The 26,406-nt window shown below is 37.9% G+C and overlaps 1 protein-coding gene across 2 annotated transcripts in view; it reads right to left on the reverse strand.

The window, feature by feature from the left end:
- The window catches only part of LOC127791224 (histone acetyltransferase HAC1-like), a 44,084-nt gene that overhangs the window by 11,658 nt on the left and 6,020 nt on the right, over window positions 1-26,406 (reverse strand). For both annotated transcript variants that reach the window (XM_052321078.1, XM_052321079.1), the window contains 10 exons: window positions 14,515-14,847; window positions 12,596-12,704; window positions 12,008-12,323; window positions 11,458-11,922; window positions 9,511-11,348; window positions 2,891-3,187; window positions 2,514-2,792; window positions 1,594-1,722; window positions 299-499; window positions 26-168 (listed from right to left, as the gene is read on the reverse strand). In XM_052321078.1, coding sequence (XP_052177038.1) covers window positions 26-168; window positions 299-499; window positions 1,594-1,722; window positions 2,514-2,792; window positions 2,891-3,187; window positions 9,511-11,348; window positions 11,458-11,922; window positions 12,008-12,323; window positions 12,596-12,704; window positions 14,515-14,699 — 3,962 coding nt within the window. In that variant the 5' untranslated portion in view covers window positions 14,700-14,847. The remainder of the gene's footprint in view (window positions 1-25; window positions 169-298; window positions 500-1,593; window positions 1,723-2,513; window positions 2,793-2,890; window positions 3,188-9,510; window positions 11,349-11,457; window positions 11,923-12,007; window positions 12,324-12,595; window positions 12,705-14,514; window positions 14,848-26,406) is intronic.

The following is a 26,406-nucleotide window of genomic DNA, read 5'->3' on the forward strand; positions in this document are numbered from 1 at the left end:
CATATCTGTTAGTTACATGGCTCACCATTCCCTAAGTTTATCAGATTTTGGTGTTTTTTGAATCTCTGGATGGCAATATAAAATATAGTCTTCACCCTTTAATGGTGGGCAAGCCCATATGTAGCAACTTGTGAAACCACGTATCTTGCAATATTCTAGATATCCAATCTGAAAAGAGAATCCAATTTGTAATCAAGAAAGTTGACAATAATAATGACGATGAAAGATGACAGCAAAAGAACAACTAGAATTACAAACTCCATGAATCAGAAATAAGAGAATTAATTAAAAAACATGCCAGAATTTCATGATAAACAAATGTACGGAGTGCCTCTCCAGTCACAGCTTTAATCTCAGGCCTGAAATACTTGACAGAATCCAGATATGAGAGATAAACACGTCGGTGATTTGGCTGTAGACACTCTGATCCAAATTCTTGAACATACATGCCAAACAGGCATACTTCCACTCCTTCAATTTTCTGAAATAACAATACTACCTGGAAGAAGAAATTTATTACGTCATTTAATACCCCATAGAATCAAGGCAGGATGGTTAAAGTGGAAAAGTGCACCTAGGATTTTATGTGATAGAAAGATTCCATTTAAGCTAAAAGGAAAATTTTTTAAGACAGCTATAAGACCAGCTGATGTGGGACAGCACAGAGATGAAAGTAGGAAATGAAAGTAGTAGCTTAAGAAAGAAGCTTGAGAAAAAGGGAAAAGAATATAATCAAGAGGGGGAAAACAAATCACTGTATTCAATATTCAAGTAATGAAGAAAAGAATACAGCATGTACCTTATGTACAGGCCAAATCTAATCCTAACTATAGTAGAATTATGAGCCAAGTCATATCATAACTATGAATCCAAATCCTATCATAACTATAATTATCTAAGAAAAATGGAAACAAAACAAAATAACAAGATAAATTCTAATTTCTAAAATCAAAATAGGAAAGAAAGATGGAAACAAAACAAAGTAACAAGATAAACTAATCTATAGCTAATTTCTAAAATAAAATTAATCAAAATAGGAAATGTATCCCTATCACCAGCTTTGTTGTATGACACATAATATTTGGAAGTAAAGCACCAACATATACAAAATATGACTGGAACTAAGATGAGGATGCTAAGATGGATGTGTGGTCAAACAATAAAAGATAACAAATAGAAATGAGGGCATTCATAATAAGATCATAGTGGTTCTTATTGACAAAAGAGGTGTGAGACACAATTAAGAATGTGAGACAAAGACCAATAGAGGCTCTTGTGAGGAGAGTGAATGGAATGAACCAAATATTAAACAAAAGAGGTAAATGAAAACCAAGAAAAACTTGGTTCGAGACACGTAAGTTTGATATTAGTTATATGGGCTGTACAGAAGATAAGGTCAATGGTAGAAATGGACAAAAAGCTATAATTCATGTAAACAACCCCACATAGCCAGATAAAGGCATGGTAAGTTGCTTATTCAATGTTCACAAAAGGAAATTCAGGAAAAAGAAAAGAAAAAAGACCACAGAAGGACATATGAGATATAAAAAGATAACACAAGGAGCTCAGGAAAATACTGTATATCCAGTGTACCTTTGACTTGTATGAGAATTCTGTTGGATAATTCTCTTCTTGAAAAATCTCAAGAAATCGCTGCTTCACTTCCAATTTTTTGTCTACTGATGACACTACTCTAATTACAAGTGATTCTGCTCCTGGAACCTGGTAATTACAATGGCACAAACAAGTTCAAACCGTTGAATTGGTTGGCAGTCTGAGATGCATTGCTAAGAAGGTGAAATAAAATAATTGGTCCACCAAAATATAATGCACAGAAATCCAGCCCACAGGGAACCGGCAATCAAAGATATTGCCACAAGGAAACAAATAGTATGCAGTAATATTATCACCAAGAATAATCTCCTAATGAAGAATGAAGCCAAAGGGGCAAGTCAGAGGGGATGAACCAACCTAGGTTTATATTTGTACATAGAAGATGGTAAAATCTCCATCCAGCTAGTATCATGCATGCACATATGCATATGTATTTATTTTGAGAATCCATAAGCTAGTTATACAATACATACACACAAACACCCACAAAGAGACAAACAAAGCGCCAAGGTGCAGGGTTTAAAAACCAATTCATAGAAAATGACATCCAATGTTTCACCGAAAGGAAATGAAGCAGCTGAAATGGAGGGTTTAAAGCATCATTGGAGGCATCCAGCTACATGTCCAAATAAAAAGACTTGGTTTAAATCTCATTTTTTATTCTCAAATGGCTTTTAATTTTAAGGGGCTGGATTGGGAAATAAGTGAATGAATGTGCAACTGTCTGGAACTCATCCCTAAGAATTTAATTAAAATTTTAAGTGCCTCTTGTGAAGTTGAAAGTAAAGTATTTCAGCACAAAGCACATCCTGCATCAAAGAAGATTCATTCCAGTAAATTTAGTTCACTAGAAACTATTAGCAATCGCCTAACATAACATGGCAAGCCAGACAAATCACCTCATCATAACTTTTCCCCTGAGCCTTTGCCCTGTCTAGTCTTTCCTGCTTCAACCGCTTGAATAACCGCTGCTCTATGTGGTCACTGAGGATTGTTCTAGGCAGATCTTTTGCACCAAGAACAGCACTCTGAGGCAAGGGTGTACGCTCTCCTCTTTCGATTTCAGCTATATAGCAGTTTGGACAAGTGTATTCAGCTTGTCCACCATCATTTCTTCGACCATTAAACAGTGCACATATTTGATGTTGCCAAGCCTCACACTTGTCACATTGAACCCACTGTATAAAGCACCAATGGACAAAAGCTAGATGCATTAATTATCTTATAACAAGAAGTAAACAAGATAAAAAAAAAACAAGAAAAGAATACATCATACCCATTCTTCCGTCTCCTCATCGTTTCTCTTCTTCTCCAGTTTTGCCTTTGGAATAGCAGTTCCATCAAACACAATAGTATCTCCACGAGAATCATTATAGCACGGAATACAGAAGAAGTGCCTCGTCTCTCCAGCTCCCATGGTATAATACATTGCATTTCTTTTAATACGAGCACCACATGGCGAACAATATATAGGTGGTGGCTCAAAAGTCAGCTTCTCGACAGCACACAGCTGGCATGAGTTCTCACTCATTGAATGCTCCATTGCTTGGTTTTTTTCTGCCTTTGCTTTACTCTGCCAAGATAAAAGCACAGGTGTAGGAGAAAGAGAATCTCATGATCAAGAAGATGGAAAGCATAAAAAAAATGAAAGAAAGAACAGAATCACACATTCAGCAGTGTGTTAAAAAAGTGTGCTTTAAGTGCAAAGCAGAGCGTGCTTAGGCTTTTTGTGTGTGACCCTCAACGACTTTAGCAGAGCACAAGCATGCTTAACTTGCACTTTTACTTGAGCTTTGAAGTGCAAAAAAGCACTCTTCAAAAGTATGCTTTTTTTTTATATGACAATATCAATGGTTGGATTTGTTTAAATTTTTGCAATGATGTGGTTGCTTGAACGGAAACCTTACCCAAAAAAACTGTTTAAGATCTGATAAAATCATGTATACATTTAAACCTTAGAAAAAAAAAAAAAAAGAACAAGAAGGCCTGACTGTTTTGTCAAGCAAATTATATTGATGGAAATATGTAACTAGGTGTAAATTAGAGATTGCTAATATATTCTTGATTGCTGCAAATTATGGATTAATGATTGATTCCAGATTGCTGTAAATTATAGATTGTTGATTGATTGTAAATTAGGGATTGATTGTTTGGGGATTGTTGTAAATTGGGGGTTTGATTGATTGGGGATATCCGTAAATTAGGGATGATTCTTTTTCCTTGCGCATTTTTTAAGATTGTATGAACTTGTGAACACATACAAAAATATAAATAAAAAATGGTATCTCATCATTTGTAAAATTTGCAACCCCATTCTTATTTAGATTTTTTTCAATGATTGTCTTTTAATAGTTTATATTTTTTTGTGTATAAAAGTTTGTACTCTTTATTCCATTTGTGTGTGCTTCACTTCACTTAAGCCCCATAGGTCTTTTGCACTTAAGTGCGCTTAGAACTTTTGAAAACACTGATTCAGCATGGAAAAAAAAAAAAAGAAGAAGAAGGCGGTTATTGACAAAATCCAGAAAATTTTTATCAACCATGAGACCCTGATAGATAGTCGACCACATTTTGATTAAATCACATTTTGATTAAATCTAGTTCACTAAGACATTGCTGAATCTATTTCCAATCAGGCTGTATTGAAAGGAAATGTAAGCAGCAGTCAAATGAATCTTTATTACAAGTATTCCCAAACCTTTACTTCTAAACTCAAGACAATTCAACCAAACTTTGCTCCTACTTTTGATTGGTTATGGTTTCCTTCTTTTTCCTTGCATATTCTAAAGATCCAGATTTCATTTTTCATTTACATAAAGGCTCAACTATAACATATAAAAGAAGCAAATTTAACAATCTACATACAAGTGAATATCTACATCCTGTACAAATTAATCATGAGAGAAGGCAGACAAAGGACATGATAATTCTTCCCCTAACACTATCAATTGAACCCTCTATCTATCTCATCAAAAGCACCTCTAGTCCTCTAGCAATATATGCCACATAATACAACAAAGCGTTGTTCCAAGCCAAAGCCAGACCCAAACTCATAATCAAAAGAAGGAATAACGCATCAAGTCTTAATCTTAGTAGTTGGAGTAGGCTACATGGATTTTAGCTTGCCAATCATCTCTATCTATAGTAGTATACGCTTTAAGTCCATTACAATGTATATCATGCCTAAGAGTTTCTAACTTTTTATTGATCTTCCTCTACTTGTTAAGTTAAAACCTCTTTCCATTCCATTCTCTTTCCTCACAAGAACATCCATCGGTCTTCTTCTCATATAACCAAACCATCATAATCATATCGCACACATAAGTTCACTAGTCCAACCTTATGATGTGTAACCTCATTTTTAACTCTATCCATTTTTGTGTGACCATACATCCATTACAACATCATCATCTCTGTTATTCTCATATTTTGCACATGTTGGTGATCTACTGCCCAATATTCCACGCCATAAAACAAAGATGGTCTTATAGGCATCAAATAAAAAATTTCTTTTAGCCTTAATAGGATTTTACTAAAACATGAAATGCTTGGCGCATTTCTCCTTCCAACCATCTTGTCTTAATTCTATTAGTAACACCACAAATAATCTTCCCATATTTTTGGACAAAATTGATCTAAGATATTTTTTTCGAAATGGCATGATCTTTAAGTTTTGCTATCACATCATCCACACTTGTATTTTTATTAAACAAATACTCCATATATTTAGTTTTATAGCTGCCCAACTTAAATCCTTCAGATTCTACAGTGTCCCTCCAAGAAAAAAATAGATGCAAAAGTAGGCTGACATGACCCTCTTTACACCAAAAGAACAGAGGAAGGCTCTAACACAGCTAGCAACAATACAATATAGAAGAAGCTTGACTAATTCCGCAACTAGCTTACAGATATTACACATTTTAGTAACCATTTGGGATCACTCCACTCAGGTTGTCTATTACCAAAATGGAACCTGCCAAGCAGTCCAAACAAAAAGGCAACCTAGGAAGTGCCCTTAATCTCTAGAAAGCTTTCTAGGGGATGTCAATTCTCCTTTCACAAAAAAGGTCCAATAGAACAAACAGATTGAAAATTTTCCCTCTCCAAGATGGATAAGGCCATCTGTCTTCCTATCAATCACCAAGTCATTATCCAGAATTCAGGGAAAAAATTGCCAAAATATTCAATTTCACAATTTTGTAAAATAAGTATGCACTGAAAGAACCGCAATTTTAACAGAGGAATTGCTGAGATAATCTCACCGCCACACCTTACCCTAGCCAGCAGAAAAATGGCGGGGAAAATCTTAATAAGTGAATGAGTATTACAACACATCACTTTCCATAATTTCATTCTAGAACCAAATTCCAACCAGAACTCAACACAAGAAAGAAGTAACTCTAGAATCTCATAAAATCCTCCACAATCCTACTATGGACAGTACCTAACTTCTCCTATGGTCCAAACAACAATTCAAGTATCCATACAAACAATAACCTTTACCCAAAAGAAGTGACCCCTTGACCCATACAAACCCTGTCCCAACCAACTAAGCTACACTTAAAAGATCATCATGAAGGCTACACCCAAAGGGAGTTTCTTCATCACATCTTAAGACTATAAACCAATGAGGTATGGATTAGTTAAAATCAAGATTCTGAAAACCAAACCAAAGCATTGACTCAAGAAGGGAAAAGGGAAATGAATTATAACTTAGATCTAAAAATGGGAAATTCAAAAACAGGAAAAAAAAAAATCACAACCAGGTTTAACCATTTTTTTCCAGCCAGCTAGACTTGTCTGGCAATCCATTGTCAATCAACCTGGTCTGACAGGCCAGTCAGGTCCAATATTTACAACAATGGACACGTACTATCTTCTTTAAGTCGGCCACCTTTGGACAGATATTATCTTCCGAAGATGGAAGATTTCTCTCATCTCTCTCTATAACCCCATCTAAAACTAGCTTAGCCTTGAGATCAATTACATTGACCCTTGAGGATCAGAGATGTACTGGCATCTGACATCCAAAGGTCGGTCTAAATATTTCACTCTTAAAGGCACCAATGTTACAAACCCAAGTAAGCTGACAAGCGTTTGTATTACTCACCCTTGCCTAGAATTACTTGTAGCCTCAAAATTCAAAAATGCTTGGATCCACAGAAAGACAATATGGAGGAGACTAACCAGTTTCTCCTGAGGACCAGAAAAAATAATGATGTCATCACCAAATAGAAAATGTGGGAGCATATGTAGTTAATCCCCAAGAATGTTGGCAATCTCTTTTGTAGTTGGATAGAGGTCTGAGTTGGGAAGAGTAGGAGACTACCATTTTCTTTTGCATCTTTAGCTTTAATGTGGTTAATCTGGTGAATGGCTTAACGAAAGATCTTTAGTTGCATTAACAAAAGATCTTTACAAAGATGGAAGACATCTACTCTTAACCTTGAGGATGGAATTTTTTTTCCTTCTTTTTTTATATTTGAATCTAAGGTAGCATTGTTGTTGAACAAGTCTTTTAAGTTTTGTTGTATAATACAGATAGGACAAGTCTTGATAACAAGGGTAAGGTTGCTCCTTTGTGTCACGACCGAGGGGTTTAGAGATAATTGTTCAATACATTTAATTCTTCTTTGTTAGAATTATTCCTTCTCAAATTCTCTGTCTCCCTCTGTTTTCTCTGATTTCTCCCTTCCTTTCTATTCTCTCTTCCCCGATTCCTTCCAAATTCCAATTCGAAACCCTAGGTGTGTGACATTTGGTATCAGAGCCAGTTGATTGTCAGCAGTGATTCTGTCAGTTCCTAGCAGCTAATCAAGGTTTGAATTTGGAGGCGACCCAAGCCAACAATTCTTGGATGTGATTCCAGCGACTTCTGTTAGCTGCAACAGAGTCAATCAGAGCAAGGCTATCCTCGGAAGCCGAATGCAGGCGATTTCCAAAGAAACTGCAACGGTAATTCACTGTAGATCTGAGACGACTTGAGGAATGGCAAAAGGTACCAGGATGAAGCAGCTAGAAGCAAGGATGGAGGCAATGGAATTGGGACTGCTGCAGACTCAGGAGGCGGTGAGGCGCAGCAGGGAAGAGAACTCTGCCATACGAGAAAGTGTGAAGAGATGGAGAAAAGCAGAGAAGAAACTGCCAGAACATTGGATCAATTTGTCCAGAGAATAGACAGCATGTTCAAAATGCTGTCAACATTATTGCCTCAATTTTGTTTATCAGTGGATTTTCCACCGAGATCCACTTCCAATCCACTCCTGCCTGGTGATGGAATTCTTCCTCAAGTTTCAGGATTGGAGTTTCCACTGAGATCCACTTCTGATCCAAACTTGCCAGGTGATGGAATTCTTCCTCGAGTTTCAGGAATGCAAGAGGCTGAGGAATTTCTGATTCTGGAGCCAGCAGTCTAGGTAAAGGGTTCTTCTCATACCTCGCACTATACTCCCATGCCAAGGTTGGAGATACCAGTTTTTGAAGAATCAAAACCGAGAAGGTGAATTTGTAGATGCCAGAGGTTTTTTCAGTATTATAATATACCACAAGGGCAGAAGGATAACCTTGCAGCAGCCTATCTCAACGATATGGCTAACCTGTGGTATCAAGGTTGGAATAAGATGAGGAGATTTGAGGCCAGTTGGACTGAGTTCGTGGAGGATCTATGTGACTGGTTTTGAAAGAAGTCAATGACCGACATGGTTGAAGAATTTAACAAATTAAAGCAAGACGGATCTGTAATGGAGTATCAGATCCGGTTTGAAGAATTCAGGTCTTTAATGCTGAATTCTCAGCCTGCTTTAACAGAGCAATATTTTGTTTCCAGCTTCATAAGTGGCCTTAAGGATGAACTAAGGCCAATTGTAAAAATGATGCAACCTGCTCCTGTTAAGCAGGCTGCTGTGAAGGCAAGGCTACAGGAGCTTGTGATTCTCAAAAAGTACACTATCTTAACAGAAATTCAGGCTTCCTTCAACCAACGGTGGGAAGGAAATCAAGACAATTTGAATTCTAGGGCTATCCTAACCCTAATTCAGTTAAATCATCTACTATGGAGCAGAGAAGGAAGTTAGGATTGTGCTAGAAATGTGGAGATACATTCACTCCCAGCCATCAATGTAGAAGACAATTACTGAACATGGAAGACTTAAGAGGAAGAAAACGAAGGAGGAGAGCCAGTGGCTCAGTTTTCATAGTTTCTTGTGACAGTTACTGAACACGGAAGGCTCAGTGGAAGAAAACGAAGAAGGAGAGCCAGCGGGAATTGGATGAAGAACAGCGGCTCAGTTGTCATAGTCTCTTGGAGAAAAGAAACCTCTCAAGGAGCAGGGATTGTCATGACACAAGGGAATAGATGTAATTGTTCAATACATGTAATTCTTCTTTGTTGTACTGTAGGCTGTTGTAGTATTGTACCTTTCAGTTTATTGCTAACTGAAGGGAGAGAACAGCCTATAAATAGGCTGGATTAGTTAGAGAATACAGTTGATGAATGAATTCTGAATTCTTTCTCCTCGAATTCTCCCTTTCCCTCTGTTCTCTCTGATTTCTCCCTCCATTCTTCTGATTTTTCCCTTCCTTTCTATTCTCTCTTCCCCGATTCCTTCCAAATTCCAATTCTAAACCCTAGGTAAACCCTAGGTGTGTGACATTTTGCTATTGGAAGGTCACGGGTTCAAGTTGAGGAAACAACTTCATTGTAAAGCAAGCTAAGGCTGCTTAGAAAAAGGACAATCCTCTGTCCCTCACAAAATAGGAAACCTCATGCACTAGAGATCCTAATAGTCCTAGTTGTCATATATAGGACCTTATTTTCAGAACACCACAAGTTTTGGTGCATTCTTTTTAGAACCAAAAAAAACCACTATACTTTTTATTTATTGTGCATTAACTAACCTGGCCAACCCATTGCCTGAGACTTCTGATGTGTTCGTTCACTTGCTCAGGAGTGAATAGCTCCATCAATGATACACCCTTTATTTTTGGCTTCCCAGACTTTGTTCCAGTAGGATTTTCAGCAGGTGGTGTCACATTTTCATGCTTTGCAGAGACCAACCCTTTCTCAACTGTAATGAACTTTTGCTGAGCAGAACCAGCTGTATCATCAGGCATCACAGGAGCACCAGTTGCCTTTTGGCTATATGTATCATCCATATAGTCTTTCTTCATGTCAGTAATATTAGGATTTCCTTGCCCAGAGCCTACAGGAATGTCAGTCTTTACCTCTGCAGGCTCAGTTTTCAGATCCATACTAGTGTGAACATGTTGGAATTCCTCGCCCTGTGCACCATGGTGTAGATGAGACTCACCACTGGCAGGAACTGCAACAGCAGAACTTTCACTCTCAGTAGGAAGAGACTGGGAAGGCGGCTCTATCTTTATGCGCTTCAGCAAAGGCAGTGAATCTTCCGAAGTTTCAACTGGAGGACTCGTATTTGAAGTCAATTGAGCAGTAGTCTCTACATTATCATATGATTTACTGGATATATTGGTAGAAACTTCCATAGCAGAATTAGAATCTGAGCGGGGACGAGCCTTCTGTTGCGCTTGTATATAATTCTTGACAGGAACACAAACAGGGCAACCTAGGTCCCTGCAATGCTTGTGATGATTCAGTAGCATCTTTGTATGGTGGCAACGAGGATACGGACATTGAGATGCATTGCATTGGTCAAGATGTCTCCAAAGTTTTTGGACAGTTATGCAGTTAACTTCCTGGCATTTCCCTTCTGGGGCCATACACCGACGGGCATGCCTCAAAAACAATAGCCACCTTTGTTGATTCTTGAACTGCCGTTCACGGTTTGGATTACCAGATCTACAGGCAGAACCACCTGAGTTTGGGGGCTCTACTGTTCTAGTAACAGAAGTCTCACAAATAAATCCTTCTGATGATAAATTATTTTGCTGTGCTTCATCTTGCCCACTTATTCTCTGACGGAATTCATCCTGAATATTCTGTTCGTGCAACAAGTTCCCCAACATAGAAGACCTGTCCTGTGACTTAGGATGCCATTGACCCAGTAGCAGCCCCTCTGATTGTACTCCAACAGAAAGGCAGCCAAAATCACTTTGGGAGTCCACAACCAACTGGTTAGGATGCAACAACTGTTGCATCTGTCGTGAAGTTTGAACCTGTGATGAGCACACACCTTGTGAGACAGAGGGAACAGAAAGTGCCTGAGTCCCTGTGGAATGATTCTCAGCAGATCTTTGCTGAAACTGGTTCTGCAACTCAGGAAATTGGAACTGTTCTGAGACTTGTGAGTGTAGAGCTTCATCACGAATCTCAACTCCATGCTCAGGCCTTGGTTGACTGCCTATATCAGAATTTAACTGAGAATGACCCAAAGACTCATGCTTTAACAATATCTGATGCTGCAGAATTTGCTGCTTTTGTTGCCGCTGATGTTGAACAAATTGCTGTTGATGGAACTGAGGCTGCTGCTGAAACTGTTGCTGGTGATTAGTTTGCAAGAGATTGTCTTGCAAAGAGCTAGAAGCTTGAAAGTTCATCTTTTCTGATTGATCAATAGATTGAGACTTTACATGAGCAGCCTGCTGGGTACTGCGTAAATTTGACTGAGTAGTTATCATTGGAGAGTTGGTCCTCGATGTAGGCTGCAAGTTTGTTGGATTCAAATTCTGATTGTTCATTGCTGAACCAGCAGTGGTTATACCATAGAATTGCCCAGGTCCTGAAGAATCAGAAGTGCTCATTCCATATCCATCACCTATAAAATAAATATGAGCAAAAAAATGCAGTTATAGACAAATAACATAATTTTAAATGCAAACATGTTAGACCTCCCAAGATGTATCATACGAAGAGTAAGAGTGTACCCTGTATCAACGTCCGCTGATGTTGGTCAAAATGTTGTAAAGATTTGGGTGAACTGCCATATGATGTGGCCGTCATATAGCCCTCAGAAGTTCCAGGACCATTGATCAACTGTAAATTTCCTCGCGTACTTAAACCACCATTTAAAGCCCCATTTGAAAATCCATAAGATTTCTGCTGCAAACCAGACCTAAGTCCACCACCTATGTGACTCCCAAGGCTGTGCAGTATCCGGCTGTTTTGGCCACCAACTTGTTGCTTTTGGGCCAAAGTCTGGGGTACCATAGTGGATTCAACAGTTGAAAAGGCACCAGTAGTATTAGAAGATTCCAACTTCACAGAATAATGATTACTGTTGCTATTAAATCCAGGAGTGGGGATCATTTGGCTTGCCATTCTTTGTACACCTCCACTGGAACTTATGGAAAAATTAGAAGGCGACTGTTGATACCCATTAGATATGGGACCTGCAGAAGTGGACTTTGTTACTTGAATGGATATAAGAGCAACTGATAGCTAATGAATTCAAAGCGATAAAAAAGTATCAAATACCATTAGAAGAGTTGAAAGAACTATTGTGGACTGCAACGGAAGGCCCACTAGTAGTTGGCAATACACTTCCAGCATTCCCAGTTGCAGGCGCAATGTTATTACCCCCGCTGGCAGCTAACAGGGAAGTATCCATGGAAGATGTAACCATCATGCTTGAATTCCCACCATGTTGCATACCAGGAGTTGGTATCATTGTACCAATAGAAGAGGAGGAATTAACAACCTGTGGATATTGTTGGTTGTGATTACTCATTGGTAAACGCTTGATCAGACCATGCAAACGATTTTCAAGAGTCTCAAGGTTTATATACTCCTCCTGGCAATACAAAAAAAAAAAAAGGTTACACAAAGCAAAGTATACAGGGTCAACAAACTGAAATAAGATACTAATTCATTCTGGAAACTACTAAAGCTCTAATGCCAAAATGAAAATGAAAGAAGTCCCCCCACAAATACAAAAATAAAAAGAACCCTCAATTGAAAAGCAGTTATTTTATCACTTCAATTCCATTGCAAACCAGGTAGCAGACAAGATATATAGTTCACAGGAAGGATTGAAAAGCAGAACAAAGGATAACTATAACGAACCTTGGAGGCAGCATTCCTCAACAGAATGTCGTCTAGGCGTCTTACAATGTCCAGAATCCGATTAGTTTGTATTTCATGACCCTGTTGCCGTTGCATAAGATATTCATAGCTGCAGAGAAGGAGAAATGAAGTTTAGCTGAACATTCAATGCTATACTAAATCTTCTAGCTACAAATGTGAAAAAAGCTCCCCCAGAGTATCCATTTCATATGAATGTTAGACAACAACAGGAACTAACAGGACAACAATTGGAGGATAAAGAGCTTTGATATCAAATACTACAATTTAATGGGAATGCTACAACAGAGGCCACTGCTATGACAAAAGTTAGAACTGCAAGCATAAGAACAGATAATGCCACAGCTTATCTATACAACCCAAATCAAGTTATTTAAACCACACATTCATCCATTTGGAATAGTCAACCCCACGTAGAGGGATAAAGGGTTGGTATGTGGTTATATTCATCCATTTGGAAGGAAGACACTCTCCTTCAAGTATTCTCTGCACCCTGAAGAAAACAGTTGAAAAAAAGGGGAGGGAACTGGCACAACCCTCCCTGACTCCCAAAACAAACCATGGTTCTAACTTGTATAAAAGATCTACCAATATAAAGTTACAAGCCTAACATACAAATGACTGTCATCAATACTATGTTTCCACTTCTGTTTCATTGTAAGGCTGGCTGCAGATGAAGCTAGTTAGTTTGTAGAGAATATTAGTCCAAGGCAATCTATTGCTTGAGCACTTTGGTCCACTTCCAACAAGTCAAATTGCACTTATTGTGGCTGAACCCACAAAAAGTTCAGGTCAAGTTATATTTGCAACTGTGGATACGATGCAGTTCTATTCTCCTCTCTGTATAATCCTTGCATATTAAAAATAAGATATAAACTACCAGCAATTAGTTTTATATAGCACTCTCCATCTTTCTGAGCACGTCCTTAGTTCACCGGATAAAAACAATACAAATGACCATCCCCATTAAGGAAAAGTAGAAACTATAAACACGGGAGCAGGACATGATATGAAAGGTACATCCTAACACAGCAATTTTCATGTGGATTAAGAGAGAACATGACAATAACATTGACATAAATAAATCTATATGATGTATATTATATACATAAAAGTATCAACTACTTCTTCATTTTTACACTACAATACATTTTTATAATTTCTAATCATGAAAAAACTGAAAATTTTGACCACAAAATTAATAAAATTAAAAATCTAGATAAGCAAGAGCTACTAGGTATAAATCCATATTGGTTTTATTTATAATTGACTAACAACACATTCTTTTAAATATGTGGTGTGATTCAAATTTATTTATTTAAAGTGATGACCAATATGTCTAAGAACATTTTATTTACTTAATAAGAGGGCATGTCAACCAATGTCTACCAAATATTTGGAGATGCCTATTACTGAGTGTGTCTGAGATGGTGTCTCAAACAATAAAATATGTATTGTTTCGTTGCATCTCAGCATCCACATACATCCCCAAAAATGATGGTCTTACTTGTTTGACCCCCCGAGGTGGCAACATATGGAAACATGTAAAAGAAGCAATGATCTTTTTATTCTTCCAGAAATCTGAAGGACAAAATGCGCTGCCTGTTTTTTTAGATTTTGAAACAAAAAAGTAAATCAAATAGCACCAAAAAAACAAATAGCATCATCTGGATGATAAAACAAAATTTTCCTATATTCATCCCTGATCTTATACCTGGCTTTTCAATTGAACATTATTTCATAGCAAAAAAACTATTCTGCCAAAAGATAAGTCTGCTCCACTTCACCCTTCTACAACAAACACCTCCCCCCCCACCCCAAAAAAAATAAAAATAAAAAAATAACACAAGCATGTAAACTGAAGTCATAACAAAGACGGAATAAGTAACAGTGTCTCTTACATCTTCTCTTGCATAAATCTGCGTGCCTTCGCTAGCTCAATATCCATAATTAGAGTATTACGATGACCCCCTATTTGGTTAGAAATAGAACTTCCATTCTGCTGAGAAAGTCCAGGCAACTGACTACCAATTTGATTAGGCACCTGCCCTGATATTTGTCCAGACATATGTGCCTGCAAATTCATCCTTATCCCGTAGGCTCCAAAATATCAAGAACCGCATAAAATTTCACCACATACATGAAAACCTCACATTATATCACCAACACGTGTTTATCTGCTCAATGCTGGCTGGTGTAATGAACCCATCCAGTGTACGTATGAAAACACATGCCTATAACAGAAAGAATAAAAATAACCAGTCAACTAATAAACATCATTATCGAGTAAACAGAAACAAATAAGAAAGGGTACGACCTAAAAGGACAAGGATTAAACAGTTAATAGCTCACAGAGTTTACATATGGTTAAACAAAGATGTGTTGCTGGGAAAGAACATTTTTGCGGCAAATAGACGAAAAGAAGTCAAATGTTAAAAATTTACAAATCCCATACAATATGGATGCTGAAACAATCAACTTAACAGAACATGGGAAGCGTGAATACATAAATTATAGAACATAAAAAATCAAGATCTTTCAAATGTTCTCCCTGCCATGAAAGCACCCAATACACACAAATGTACTTCTGATGATACAGAGACTGATTATAATAAGCATTTGGAGTCACACATTTGCTTCTTCTTCTTTTTTAACCAAACAATATGAGACCACATAGTAGCTGTATTTTATAGCCTCATTCACTCTGCTCACTTCTTCTCATTATTTTGAAAGCTCACCCTCCAAGCATTTATTTATTCTTAAAATAAAATTTAAGAGAAAAATAATCAGGTTAAAAGACTTTCCTTTGTCCTGACAAGGAAAAGACGTTTCTAGAAAGTGTTGCAACAAATTGGCTTGTTCAGAATTTACATTGAGTGGTTACAATCAATGGTCGAACTTAGCTCAACTCACTCTAAACACATGGAAAGGAAAAGAGAATGGGATTACAACAGATGCCCTAAACCCGGCTTGTATAGCTTCCACTACTAGAATCTAAGTAAGATACTTCTAAAAGGGAGAGCAAAAGCATTTAATAATCAGGCAACCTACTAAAGAGAGTTCCTTCATTCTTTAACTTATTATGTCAAAACACATTGTAGAGATATTATTGCCCCATTTTTCATTTCGTCCTTCCAAACCTCCATTATCTCTGGATCAACCCCCCCCCCCCCCCCCCAAAAAAAAAAAAAATGAAAATGAAAAAAAAAAAAAACAAACACAAATCAGAAAATAAAACAAATATGAGATTGTAAAATACTTCTGAAGTGAACTGCAGACATATCAACATTTTCCCTTTTTTTGGTTAAGTAATAATATTTTTGGGAAATATTGGTTCAACTACGAAGCTAGGAAACAAATTTTGTTCATTCAACATTCTACATAACAAACTCTTTCTTTATATTCAAAAAACAACATACATTCAGTTGAAAACTCATAAAATGCACCAGTTATATGGTCTAAAATTGGACCAAACTAATTTTGCTGCTCTTTTTCTGTAAGGAGCATGAGTGGCTAACCAACCAATTATTTTCTGATCATATTTACAACAAACACTACCTCCCAACTTCATATAAGGTAAGATAGACAACAAACTACCCAGAAAGTTTTTGATATTATTTTAATATTAAAAGAAATTAGTTTCTCATAAGGAATGCACTAAGTACAAATAACTACCACTGATTACCCAAACCATCTAAAAGTATCTAAATTTCGTAAGAGTTCAAGAGTCTTTAAAAGTTCCAAATAAAGGAGAAGCCTCTTCTACAGATCCATTGTGGCTATGAAAGGCTAGGATTTTTTTTTTTTTTTTTTTTTTAGCATGATGAGAGGACCAGGGTGAGACATAGTAGCAACTGTAAAATTGCTCCTTTTTGAGTTATGCAAAGAGTGAGAGAAAACCTCTGAATAAATGCAACCCTCTCCCAAGGCCCCAACCCTCGCAAACCAAGGAGCACCATCCACAGGGCATGCTGAAGGAGAAGAGGGGAGGAGGTTATTGTTCTTTTGATGTTGGAAGAAAGTTACCGTTTCTTTGATGACATTGAAAGAACTGATCCACCATTTGCCAAGAAAAAGTTCTTGGGATAACTACAAGTAGTTGTAACAGTATTCAACATATCTGGATACTTCCGGGATTCTCTGGTAGTTTGGAAGATAATTGCGTGTGTTTAGAGGCTTTGAGCCCAATTTTTGCACACATTATATGATATTGTTTCTGTCCATTCATAATGGCAAGAAATAGCAAGGATCAAATGGATGAGTAAACTAAAACAGTTACACGAATGGATCAAACACATTATTTTTTCTCTGCTACACATCATTGTGCAAGCTAAAAGAAAAAAAAAGAGGGGGGGGGGGGGGGGGGGGGGAGGGAGGAAAATAAATTTAGTGGAACTTAATCATCAAGTAACCTAATTCTTCCTACAGCAACTCCACTAAATGACAGTGTCAAGAAAATCCCACAACAATAATGGACCTAAATGGTATAGAGGATTAGTAATTTGCCTGCAGAAGTACAAAGCAAGCAAATGGAAAAAGTACGAACTTGCCACAGAGATATCAAAATTAGGTATGTATGAAAGATTAAAATATCTCTGCTTGAGTCTTTCTAATACAAATAGCATATATCTACATGTGAATGAAATCTGATATAGATAGGAAGATCTAGTAGTTATCAACTTTTGGGCATATATTGACTTTTATGTTCATATAAAAAGAATTTCTACCCCAATTGAAAATAAATATATTTTTGGATAACATTATTTAATTTCTACCAAACCCAACCATAACCGAAGCCTCAGCCACAAGTTATCCTAACCCTCATTCTCAGTCCAATTTTTCTACAAACCCTATTGATAACCATCCTCTACAGATTACTCAATATTGGGAGTAATTTCAAATAATGGTTTCAATCTGTATTGCTCGTGATCAAGGGGAAGGGAAAAGATGGATACTTAATAGGAGCTATTCCTACCCCACCAAACACAGCAGCAAATTATGGCATCCACGAAACAGAAAATTCAACTATTATGGCATGACTTATCAACTCAATGGAGCCAAAGATTGGTAAAACTTATCTCTTCTACAAGACTGCAAAAAAAATTTGGGATGCAATCCAAAAAATGTACTCAGATTTGGAGAATACCTCTCAATGCTTTGAAATCAGGTTAGTCATTCATACAACCAGACAAGGTAACCTTAACGTTACAGAATACTATAATGTTTTGACTGAGTTATGGCATGAGATGGATTTATTCTACACTATTAATTGGGAATGTCCAGCCGATAGCACAAAATACACTAAAATGTTAGAAAATGATCGTGTTTTTTATTTTCTCCATGGTCTGAACTCGGATTTGGATGAAGTTCGTGAAAGATTATTAGGTACTAAACCTGTACCTACACTCAGAGAGGTGTTTGATGAGGTAAGAAGAGAGGAAAGCAAGTGTAAGGTGATGCTCACCCAACAAACAAACTCAATCTTAGGTCTTCAAAATTCTACTCTCGCTACTATCAAAAAGGAGGACACTTTGTCAAGAAATCAAGGGAAGGACAAGCAATGGTGTGACCATTGTAACAAACCATACCACACAAGAGAAACATGCCGAAAGATTCATGGCAAACCAACAAATTGGAAGCCATGAAATAAGAGAGAAACAACTAGATCAGCCTATGCCACCGAAGTCTCCACTGAACCTGGGAACAACACAAATCTAAACCTATCAGCAGAGCACGGTCAAGCCTTGTCCAGGCTATTAAATCAAACCATAGGTACAAACCCCTCAAGTCCTCCTACTCCTAAGCCAACAGCTTTAATAGCTCTACAAGGTATGCCTCAGTACTCACTAATCTCATGAAAGCTCCCTAAACATGTTTGGATAGTGGATACTGGTGCATCAAATCATATGTCAAGTTTGGCTACTTCTATGATGGATTATACACCTTGTAGCACAACTATTAATATTTCTAACATACCTGATCTCCACCTCACCATTTTCAACTTTCTCCCTCACAAAATGAACATCAACACCTATGTGTTTTGTCCGTGAGTGATATACAGGATTTTCTGCCATACTTTTGGCAGCTAAATTGTCACACCACACAATAGGAGTAGCTTTACAAGGATATCCCAGCTCTTGCAATAGATTCTTCAGCCACACAATTTCAGTTACTCCCAAGGCAACAGCTCTGTATTCAGCTTCACCCACTGAACGAGCGACAATCGATTGCTTCTTTGATCCCCATACAACAAGATTTTGGCCAAGATAGACACAAAACCCGGTAGTAGATCGACGAGTAACTCGGCAGCCAGCATGATCGGCATCTGTGTAGACCATGATAGACAAAGCTTCAGCTAAGGAAGAGAAAAGTAGACCCAAACCAACAGTTCCTTTAACATACCTCAACAACCGTTTACAAGCTAACCAATGTTGCAGTTTAGGAGCAGCCATGAATTGACTCAGTTTATTTACTGTGAAAGCAATATCAGGCCGAGTGTAAGTAAGATATTGCAAGGAACTAATGAGAGTGCGATACAACTTAGGTTGTGAAAACAGCTCACCATCATCAGTAAGAGAAGTACCAGCAGCCATAGGAGTACTACAAGGTTTACAAGCCTGTATTGAGGCCTTTTCCAACAAATTACGAACATATTTGGACTGAGTGAGATAGAGATCAAAGTGATCACGATAAGCTTCAAAACCCAAAAAATAATTAACCGTTCCCAGAGTTTTTAAAGCAAAGGAACGATCTAGATCAGCGATACAAGTACGCAAAGCTGCTGAACTGGAACCAGTGATTAATATATCATCAACATAGACTAACATATAAATCACATAGCTAGCAGTGCGTTTGATGAACAGAGATGCATTGGAAACTGATTTAACAAAGCCCCAACACAATAAAGTTGATTTCAGCTTAGTATACCAGGCTCTTGGAGCCTGCTTCAACCCATAAAGAGACTTCTTAAGTTGACAAACATGATTGGGAAACCGAGAGTTGACAAAACCCTTCGGTTGAACCATAAACACTGTTTCATCCAAATCACCATTGAGGAAAGCACTGTTCACATCCACTTGTTGTATGTCCCAACCATTTTGAACAGCCAAAGAAAACAGAACACGAATTGTAGGAGCCTTAATGACCGGACTAAAGGTCTCACTATAATCAACACCCGGGTTTTAAAGAAAACCCTTAGCCACTAACCGGGCCTTATGCTTTAGAATGGATCCATCGGAGTTATACTTTATCCGAAAAACCCACTTGTTCCCAATGAGATTCATGTGATGAGAAAAAGGAACTAAAACCCATGTATGATTATTCATCAAGGTCATATACTCAGCCTCCATGGCCTGAGCCCACTTTAAATCTAAAAGAGCCTCGCGAACAGAATTAGACTCACAAGAACTCACTAAGGCATGAGGGCTAGAGGTGGCGAGGGTTTTGGCGCGAAGTTTGGTGACCATAGGATGAACAGAGGGAGCTGGTTGAGACCGGATGGGTGGTTTCTTAGGTAAAGAAGATGGAACAGTGGGTCGGATAGGAGGTAAAGCAGATGAAGCAGAAGATTGCACAGAATGACACCCTCACATCAGAAGATGGAGACTAGGCTGCTCTAGGACAAAATAAAGAAGATGAAGAAGAAATATGAGGACGCAGAAAAACTGTAGGAAGACCTCTTGAATTATCTAAGGACGCAGAAGAAGAAGACTTAGAATCTAAAACCAACTGAAGAAAAGGAAACTCAGAAGGATTAAATTGCACATGCCGAGACACATAAATTCTGCCCGAGGGATGGAGACACTTATACCTGGCTTGATTATGACTATAACCAAGAAAGACACACTCAGTAGAGTGAAAATCAAATTTATGTTTGTTATATGGCCTGAGAAGAGGAAAACAGGAACAACCAAACGGTTGTAGCAAACTGTAACGAGGAGGACAACGATAAAGTAGTTCAAAAGGAACTTGAAACTGTAAAGATGAGGAGGGAAGTAAATTGATAAGATATACCGAAGTGTGAAATGATTCAACCCAGAATTTTAAGGGCAAATTAGCATGAGATAACATAGTAAGGCCCATTTCAGCAATGTGATGATGTTTTCTTTCCACTATACCATTTTGTTGATGAGTATGTGGACAAGTAAACCTAGCTCGAATGCCATGAGTTTGGAGATAAGGAATAAAAGACTTGAATTCCCCTCCATTATCAGTTTGCAAGGCACAAAGTTTGGTTTTATATTGAATTTCAGCAAACTTGTGAAACACCATGAAAACAGACAATGCATCTGACTTTAGTTTGAGAGGATAAAACCATGCATATCGGGTAAAAGCATCCACAAAAATAATATAGTATCGAAAGCCCTCTGTGGACAAAATAGGAGTTGGTCCCCAAAGATCTGCATAAACCAATTCAAGAGGTGTTGTAGCAGTAATGTCATGTCTAGAAAATGGGAGTTGACTAAGTTTTCCAACTTTACAAGCATCACAAAATGACAAGTCATTGAGAGAACAGGACAAGCCAATTTTATTCAACACCAACTGTAACACATTTACAGATGGATGACCCAAACGAGCATGCCACTGTTTACAAATATCTGTGTTAGGTGTGGTGTGAGCTACATGAACAGACTCAGGCATCTCATGACCAAATGAGTACTGGCTGTTACATTTATTTTTGCTATTACAAGAATGAGGATGAGACACTAAAGAAGACGAAAAACACTCCAGAGAATAGGCTGACTTGCTGTCACCAGTAGATTTAGAAACTGGTTCCAGCCTATAAAGCCCATCCTTAAGGCGTCCCTCGAGCAGCACCAGTCCGGATGTTTTGTCCTTAATAAAACAAACATTAGAGTAAAACTCGGCAATAACATTGTGTTCTCGCGTGAGTTGAGACACACTAAGTAAATTTTTGGTCATACTAGGAACATGAAGAATATTTGGCACATGCATGTTAACCTTAGGACTCTTAGATTACAACCTTAGGCGAGAAAACCCTCTCAAACACTCTCAGATGTAGTGTAAATGAAAGAACAGAATATAAACCAGACAAATCAGAATGTAAACAAGAAATACAGAAAGATAAACAACAAACCAAACGGAGACAGAAATTATCCTGGTTCGGAATGCCTTTGGCAATCCTACATCCAGCCTTCAAACACCCTTGAAGCAATCTTTATTTCCAGACAGAAGATCAGTACAAAACCCAAGCTCTCTCTCAATCCTATCGCTCAAGTACAACCCTTAATCACTCCAAGAAAACTCAAGAACACAATACACATGCCTCACTTTCTCTAGTACAAAGAATACTCACAATAGAAACAAAGAACTTGACAAGAGAGAGGAGTTATTAGACTGCTGTCTTGCCCTCTTATTTATAGAGGAGGCAGACACACTTAGGCAACTAACTAACTTAGGGAAATTACATATTAACACCAACAAAATGTACTAATTACACTTAACCCCAAGCTGCCTAATTTCTTCAGCCAAAACTACTCTTTTATACTCCTTCCGGTTCTTCTATCTTCTAGGACAAAACTCAAGGCAAACTTCAATAATACAAAACAGAATTGGATTGAGGTAAGGTTTGTAAAGAACCAGTACCAATGTGAGTTATAGGTAGTTGCTTACCATTACCAATAGTGACTTTATCTGCACCATGATAAGGCGTATGTAAAGACAAGTTGTTTAAATTTGAAGTAATGTGATTCGTGGCTCCAGAATCCACGAACCAAGACTAATCTAGAAGATTAGGTGATGAAACAAACTGGTCAGAAGGATACATATTTGGTTTTGAAAAATTACCACAGCGAGAACTCTGATATGAGCCATAATCAGTCATGTAGGCTCCGTTAGATTCATTTAGGGAGGCCATATAAGCTCGAGTATCCAATTGAGAACCAGGATAACCACTGTGACCTCCTTGTGAAAGCTTCGGTCAAATCGATAATAACATCGATCTACAAAGTCACCAAGTTTGCCACAAAGTTGACAGTAAACTCGCCTATTTGAATTTCTACCTCGACCTCTACCTCCTCTGAATCCATTTCCATTTCCTCGTTGATTGAATCCTCCTCTGGCAAAACTTGAGTCTCCATTATTCTGAGCAAACGAAGATGATGCTCCATTTGCTTGTAAAGGAGAATTGACTTAATCAAGGTTTAGAGCAGTCAGGGCCTGATTCTTAGTAGACAGACGTTGTTTATGCATTAAAAGTAGATATTAGACTTTCTCCAAATCGATTTCATCCATCTGATAAGTGACAAGACTTACAACCGTATCATAATCCTGATTTAAGCCATTTAAAATTGCCAATAACAACTCATTGTCACTTAAAGGTTTTCCTATAGCAGCAAGCGAGTGACTGATAGTTTTAATCTTCAGAATATAATCATTGACAGACATTCCATCCTTTTTAATAGATCTCAACTGCTACTTGAGTTGAAACGATTTGGCCAATGTCTGCCTTGCATATAAATTCTCTAACATAATCCATACCTCAGCTGACGATTCCAGGTGAATCACCTGAGCGAGCACTTCCTCACTAATCGTAGAGAATAACCAACCAAGGAGCATTTGATCTGAACGAATCCAGCTCAAGTATTCTGGATTCACTACAAAATCACCATTAGAATCAGTCACACATTTAGGAGGAGACGTCTTGTTCAAAAACGAAACAAGATCAAAGGCACGAATCGTGGCAAGAATTTGCGCCTTCCAAAAAATATAATTCCTCGTGTCTAGCTTCAAAGGAATATAGCTAAAGGCCTTCACAACAGCTAAGAAATCTGATTGCGAGGAGATAGAAATATTCGATGAGGCGGAACTGACAACTCGATCTGAGGCCATTGGAACAGATCAGAATGGCTCTGATACCATGTGAGAATTAGATCTAGGGCAGAACTGAATTACAAAGAAGAAAGAAACTTGAATTACAGAAAAACATATCACAAGGATCAAAGATACATACTAAACGAATAGAGTTGCCCTCCTTATATAGGCGCATAATACCGCATATCAGCTATACAAATAACAGAGTAAACAAAGCTAACTTAAACATAACAGAATTAACAAACAAACTGACAACACTAACTATTTAACTCTTCCACACCATGGCTGATGGCACAACCTCTGTTGCCTTAGGGCTTGGAACAGTGTGTGTATCAAAACTAAAGTTGAAATGTGTTCTACATGTACCTGGATTGCAATGTAATTCACTATCAGTTAGTAAACTTACAAGAGACATGAATTGTAGTGTAACTTTTTTCACATCCTACTGTATATTTCAGGACCAATTTTTGGGGATGATGATTGGCAGTGCTAAGGCAAGAGATGGCCTTTACCATATGTTAGAAGATGTTCCAAGTTCTCCAACCAATAAAGTTGTCCTTACTGTAACAGCTAATGCCAATGTTCTATTGTAGCATAAACACCTAGGACACCCTAGTTTCCCATATCTAAAATCCTTGTATCCTCACCTTATCATTTATAAAGAACAATCTTTTCAGTATGAGCAGTGTACTCTTGCTAAACAACCTCGTTCTCATTATTCTATACGACCCTATTGTCAGCGGCAAGGATTCCTAATCTCATTCCTATTCACTGAACAAGATATGATTGGCGTATTTATAAGGAATGTATCTTTCAGATTTAGATTGATTGATGTTTATTTCTATAAGTTATTGTATCCTAAGGCTGTATAGGTTTCCTAATCTAGGTTTAGAATCTTTCTTAAAATATTTTTAGCAACTTCCTAATCTATAAAGGAAGCTAGTGCATAAATCAAATCAACCTTTGGAGAGGTAAATAAGATTGGAGAGAAGAATTTCAAAATCCTTTTGTGACATGGTATCAGAGCCTTAAGATCACCATTCTAGTTTCCTTGGGACGATCATAGCCTGTTTTTCGGCCTTTCTTCTTTCAATCCTCTTCCTTTTTTCCCAGAACTCCTTAACATCATGACTACTACCCATGATCCTATACCTAACTCTAGTGATTCCAACCATACAATCGAAGTTCCATTTGCTGGAACTCACAATGGTAGTATAGGGGGAGAATTACAAAATCTTCAAGTAGCCTACTAATTGAATGGTAAGAACTGCTTAAAGTGGTCACAGCTGATTTACACATTTCTTAAAGGAAAAGGGAAACTTAGCCACCTATTGGGAACAAGTCCTCAAGAGAAGGACCTGGCATTTGGAGCATGGGACAAAGAAGACTCCTTGGTAATGTCTTGGCTCTAGAACTCGATGATTCCAGAGATCAACGACACAGTCATGTTCTTAACGACTGCCAAGGATATTTGGAATGGCAATAGGTCTCACCTACTCTAAGGTCCGTAGATATATGAAATAAGAACTAAGGTGACGATAACCAAGCAAGGAACAAGGACCATTACCAAGTATGCAAACCTGCTGCAAACATTATGGCAAGAACTGGATCATTACAGTGCTTGAAAATGAAGTATAGTAGGATGCAGCACTGCACAAGCGATTTGTTGAAAAAGAGAGGACATGTGACTTTCTAGCCGGCCTCAACATCAAATTTGATGCGATAAGGGTACAAATCCTCGGTAAGGAGGATTTGCCTTCCTTGAATGAAGTAATTTCTTTGATTAGAGTAGAGGAAGGAAGAAGGGGTGTCATGCTGGAAACCCCTTTTGGAGAAAGCTTTGCCTTAGTCTCCTTGAAGGCTCATAATCATAATAAAGGGACTAGAGAAGAAAAGAAACCTACGGACAGGGATTCTTTGGGGTGCACTTTCTGCAAAAAACCGAGACACACCATAGAAAAATGTTGGAAGCTACATGGGAAACCACCTAAGGGAGGACCGGTGAGGAGTCAGGGACAGGTATATATGGCAAATTGCCAACCATCTAAACCAAGAAATCCAAAACAAGAAGAAGTCCTGGACCTCAATAAGTCAAAGGTTGAACAGCTGAGGAGTTTTTTGGGATCCCTCGATAAGAAGACTGACAAGGGCACCTGTTCTCTCGCTATCACTGGTAATTCTTCCTCTTCCTATTCTCTACAAGCTTTAGAAATTATGCACCAGAATTCTTGGGTTCTAGATTCTAGTGCCTCAAACCAAATGACCTATTTTCCACATCTATTCGTCTCCTATAATTCATGTCCTAGTTCAAGAAAAATTACAATGGCAGATGGTTCTCTCACCACTGTCGCTAGCCAAGGGGATATTTTTCTTAATAAATCTCACTTCGAAAAATGTTCTTCATATCCCTAAGTTGTTTACTAACCAAATATCTATCCAAAAACTAATTAAGGACACTAATTGCAGTGTGTTTTTTCACTCAAATGTCTGTGAGATGCAGGAACAGGGCAAACAGAGGATGATTGAGCTTGTTAGGGCTAGAGAAGGACTTTACTATCTTGAGGAATCGAGGGGGCAGGACAAACAAAGGATTCTTCCTCAAGCATCATGCCTAGCTCAGTCCAACTCAAATCAGTTATGGTTGCAACATTATAGATTCGGTCATCCCTCTTTTCATACTCTTAAGTTGATGTTTCCTAATTTAGCTAGGGATCTAAACATTAAAGATTTTCATTGTGTTGTGTGTGAGTTTGCAAAACATAAAAGGGTGTCTTTTTCCTTATCAAATAAAAGATCTGATTCTCCTTCTCTCTAATTCATAGTGATATTTGGGGTCCATCAAATGTTCCCAATATTTCAGGGGCAAGATAGTTTGTCATATTTGTAAATGATTGTACTAGGGTGATTTGGTTATATTTGTTGAAAACAAAGTCAAAAGTGAGCCACTGGAAGTTACCCTT

This window comes from Diospyros lotus, chromosome 14 (genome assembly GCF_014633365.1).
Source record: "Diospyros lotus cultivar Yz01 chromosome 14, ASM1463336v1, whole genome shotgun sequence".
Classification (NCBI taxonomy): domain Eukaryota; kingdom Viridiplantae; phylum Streptophyta; class Magnoliopsida; order Ericales; family Ebenaceae; genus Diospyros; species Diospyros lotus.